The sequence below is a fragment of the Nanorana parkeri genome, unplaced genomic scaffold (assembly GCF_000935625.1).
Source record: "Nanorana parkeri isolate BGI_ZX_2015 unplaced genomic scaffold, ASM93562v1 scaffold74, whole genome shotgun sequence".
NCBI lineage: Eukaryota > Metazoa > Chordata > Amphibia > Anura > Dicroglossidae > Nanorana > Nanorana parkeri.
Window position 1 is genome coordinate 387,509 of NW_017306342.1, and position 3,864 is coordinate 391,372.

At 36.9% G+C, this 3,864-nt stretch overlaps 1 protein-coding gene across 1 annotated transcript in view; it reads right to left on the bottom strand.

The window, feature by feature from the left end:
• The window catches only part of EFL1 (elongation factor like GTPase 1), a 266,637-nt gene that overhangs the window by 20,625 nt on the left and 242,148 nt on the right, over positions 1-3,864 (bottom strand). The window contains exon 19 of the mRNA XM_018576711.1: positions 266-450. Within this exon, the coding sequence (XP_018432213.1) occupies positions 266-450 (185 nt within the window). The remainder of the gene's footprint in view (positions 1-265; positions 451-3,864) is intronic.

The following is a 3,864-nucleotide window of genomic DNA, read 5'->3' on the forward strand; positions in this document are numbered from 1 at the left end:
TATATGGATATCCTACACATTTATTAATGATTGTTGGTTAGTTTAATAACAATAGATAACACAAACCTCAAGAAGGCATCTGAGAAACAAATACCCCTACTCTCTCTAACCAAGAACCATGTGAATTTTTTATCGAGGTGGCAAGAATATTTGATGACTTCCTTCATCTGTTGTCAAGGAAGGCACATACAGGTTCCTATCTGGAAAGCATCCATTTTTGGTCCCATTTGATCTGGTGACTATTCAGAAGAAATAATTTGTTTACCTCCCAGTGACTGAACACCAGCTGGGGGCTGGCCAGGCCACTTGTCCTTTTTCTTATTTCATCAGCAAAGCCAAAGCTTTCAGCCACGGGCAGCACAGCCTTGATAGCGAACATGTCTGTTCCTTCTTTCATCTCCTCCAACAGGACACGACCTTCTCTCTTTGACAGGACACCATACATACGACCTGTGGAAAATGTGCATGTGAAAACAAAAGTCACAAAGTCAGTCAAATAGTTTCAATCAGTTTCCGCAAAACACAAGGATTTCATTTGAAAATGCAACCAAGAAGCTTGGGGTGTGAAAAACAAACTTCCATTCCGTACAAATTGACTTCTTGAAGTTGATCCCAATAAAAAGCTAAATTATGCATTTAGCATAATTTCGGACACAGGACCACAAGTTATTCTTATTCGACAACGATATACTGTTGCCTTCAGCAGGTTTTGACACTGGCCACCAAGAAGCATGGGGTGTGAAAAACAAGCTTCCATTCTGTACAAATTGACTCCCTGATAACAATAAAAAGCTAAATTATGCATTTTAAGAACTAAAAATTGATTTTCCTTATGGTTCATTAGGGACACAGGACCATAAGTTATTCTGATACGACTGAGATATACTGCTGTTTTCAGCAGGTTTAGACACTGGCAAACAAAATAAATAAATAAATAAATAAATAAATAAATAAATAAAACAGTCCCAGTAGAGCCGTGCTTCCAACCATTATGTCCCAGTTTTTTGCTAGTGTTCTAAGAGGTTGGAAAACTCTATCAAAATTTTGACTATTTTTTCTCTTCTATCAGCATTCTTGGTACTTTGTGGATGTTTTTTCTCTTCAGTCAAGACTTTTATTAAGCTGCATTTTTTTTCTTACTTTCTTGAGTCTCTAGGACTTGTTTTCTTTCTATTTGAATGCTCAGGTTTCACCCTGTAGTTTTTATACTACTCTCTGCAACCAGGTACCTTATTCTATAAACTGTTTCCCCCTATGTGGAAGCTCCTCTTTTACTATTGATCTTTTATCTTTATTAAATATTATCCCCTCTATACTTACAGATTAGAGGTATCCTCTAATTTTCTCATTGTGAGACTGGAATTGAAGGGAACTCTGTTTTGTTCTTCCCTCAGTATTGTTCTGCTTCTAATTTTGAGTGCACAGCCAGGATTCAGATTAACATCTAAAATATGCCTTTCCCTATTTTGCTACCTTTGGGTTGTTTTTTCTGCATCAGCTATTTTCCCAAACAGTATTGTAATATCTATAGTGGCCAGTTTTGTAAATCGTCTCCTTCTGCACTTAATCGTGTGCACAAAGCCTTTTTAGGTAATGGACATCTAAGACATATCCAAATAGCTACTGATCCTGTGTCCTTTAATAAACCACATTGTGCCTTGCGATCCCATGCAGGTGATCGCATTGGGGCCGGAGAGTGTGGCTACAGTGCCATTCACTTCAATGGCCCATCATGCCCCCTCCTGCCCCACAAAAAAGTGAGCCGGCCGCAATGTAGTGCGTTCCGCCAGAATCGGACCAGAACGCACTGCATCTGTTGTAAAAGTAAACATAAAATCTAATTGAAAAAAATGCACTGCTCAGTAACATATTCCTTTACATTTTTGCCCAAGCACTTATAGTCATCATGTTTCTGAACAGCTGGCTCCAGCTCTCTCAGCTATGCTTCTCTGAACTTTCTGTCCAGTGCAATATCACGAGAGAGAGCAATAGTCTTCAGCAGCTCTCCACCTACTAGGAGCAGCATTCACTATAAGTAATTTAATCAGCATTTGAAATAGCTTAAACACCTAATATCACTTTAAATTGTGAACTGTGTTTAGTACCTTCAAAATTCAATACTTTGTATATGAAATCACTTGCAGTTTCCTCTAATAAAGGTCTGTGGCCATTCTGTGCAAAAGCCCACATGAAACAGAACAGTCCCAGTCACTACCACATCCTTGACTTTCATCTATAGCAGCATTACATCTACGGACCCTTTGGTAGGTGGTAGTAAGTGGACAGGACTTGTCAGCAGCCAATTGTTGGAGAAACTGAAGCCAGTAAAAGGTAAAATATTAACACTGGGATGATATTTGCAAAACAACCTGTACGTTCTGCTGCTAACATGAAATTTGAACTGTAAATATATTCAGCCGTGAAACTGAATAAGACCCATAGAGGTGCATTTTCTTTTAAAGAAGAACCAACCAAATAGAACGTTTTCTTTGTGAACAGAGTTATTTACAAACCTGATGCAAACATATTGTAAAATATAATATTGATATATAATGATAAATGTATCACACATACTGTACATAGTATATGCACCTTTAGGTAAATGACAGATTTGGAATACCCTTTGCCAAAATTCTGCACTTGCTTATGAATCATAAATATAAGGACAATGTGTGGCCAGAGTCAGTGTAATACAGAAGCGTAAATGAATAATAAAGATTATTTGCCATTACTCACGCCTTTCAGTTTGTTAGACTCTCTGACGTATTGTGCACAAACTGGGCTTTAGGATTATATAGATTAGCCGATAGAAGAATTGGTGTAACATTTTAATAACTGGTATTAACCATAACTTATGACGTATAAGAACTGGCAGAATGAGAACTCTAACAATGCATTGTAATAAATTAGCCAACAGATGCTTGCATGCTTTTATCTCTCAGTCCCTCCTACATATTTTAAACCCAAAGAGACAAGTGACTAAGGGCTATCCTGTTTCTTTTGTTCTCGGTAATGTTCCTCTGCTTTGCTTCTCTTTGAAAAAATTTCTTTCTTACAGAGTATTGACGGCACCTTCAAAACTTCTGAAGTGAACAAGCAAAAAAGTTGTGTGAGCTTCTTCTTTTAACAATTTGCCTTTGGCAATGTCATACTAATGTAATTAAAAGAGGGATAGCTGCAGACCTCTGTAGGTCAATTGTATTATTTTAAGGAAGATCATAATAGTTAAATTTCAAACCTCTTAGGGTACTCCTAGATATGAGACAATGTATTGCCTGCTGGACAACTGTATGAGTGATGTTTTGTGCAGCCAAAGGCTCCGAAAGCTTATCAGAAAATATCTTCTTTTTAAGCTTGACTATGTACAGTATATATCCACACGCGTGGCCTTCAAGGATTTGTATCATCTTAAATTGTTTTACATTTTTAGGTTCTCCTTTACGCGAAAGGATTGAACATGGGTAAAAAACTGGAAAGTTGACCCAGTGCAATACTTCAAGACCAATACACCTAAAAGAATGCAATCCTGATTATATTTTAGGCAGATTCTGCATAGTTTTCCATCTGGAATTATTGTTTATGTCTTAAACTCCTTCAGGTGGTCAAAATCATGCAGAAATCTTTCATAAAAGTTTTAATATAACATCTATTTACGCGAAAGGATTGAACATGGGTAAAAAACTGGAAAGTTGACCCAGTGCAATACTTCAAGACCAATACACCTAAAAGAATGCAATCCTGATTATATTTTAGGCAGATTCTGCATAGTTTTCCATCTGGAATTATTGTTTATGTCTTAAACTCCTTCAGGTGGTCAAAATCATGCAGAAATCTTTCATAAAAGTTTTAATATAACATCTATGT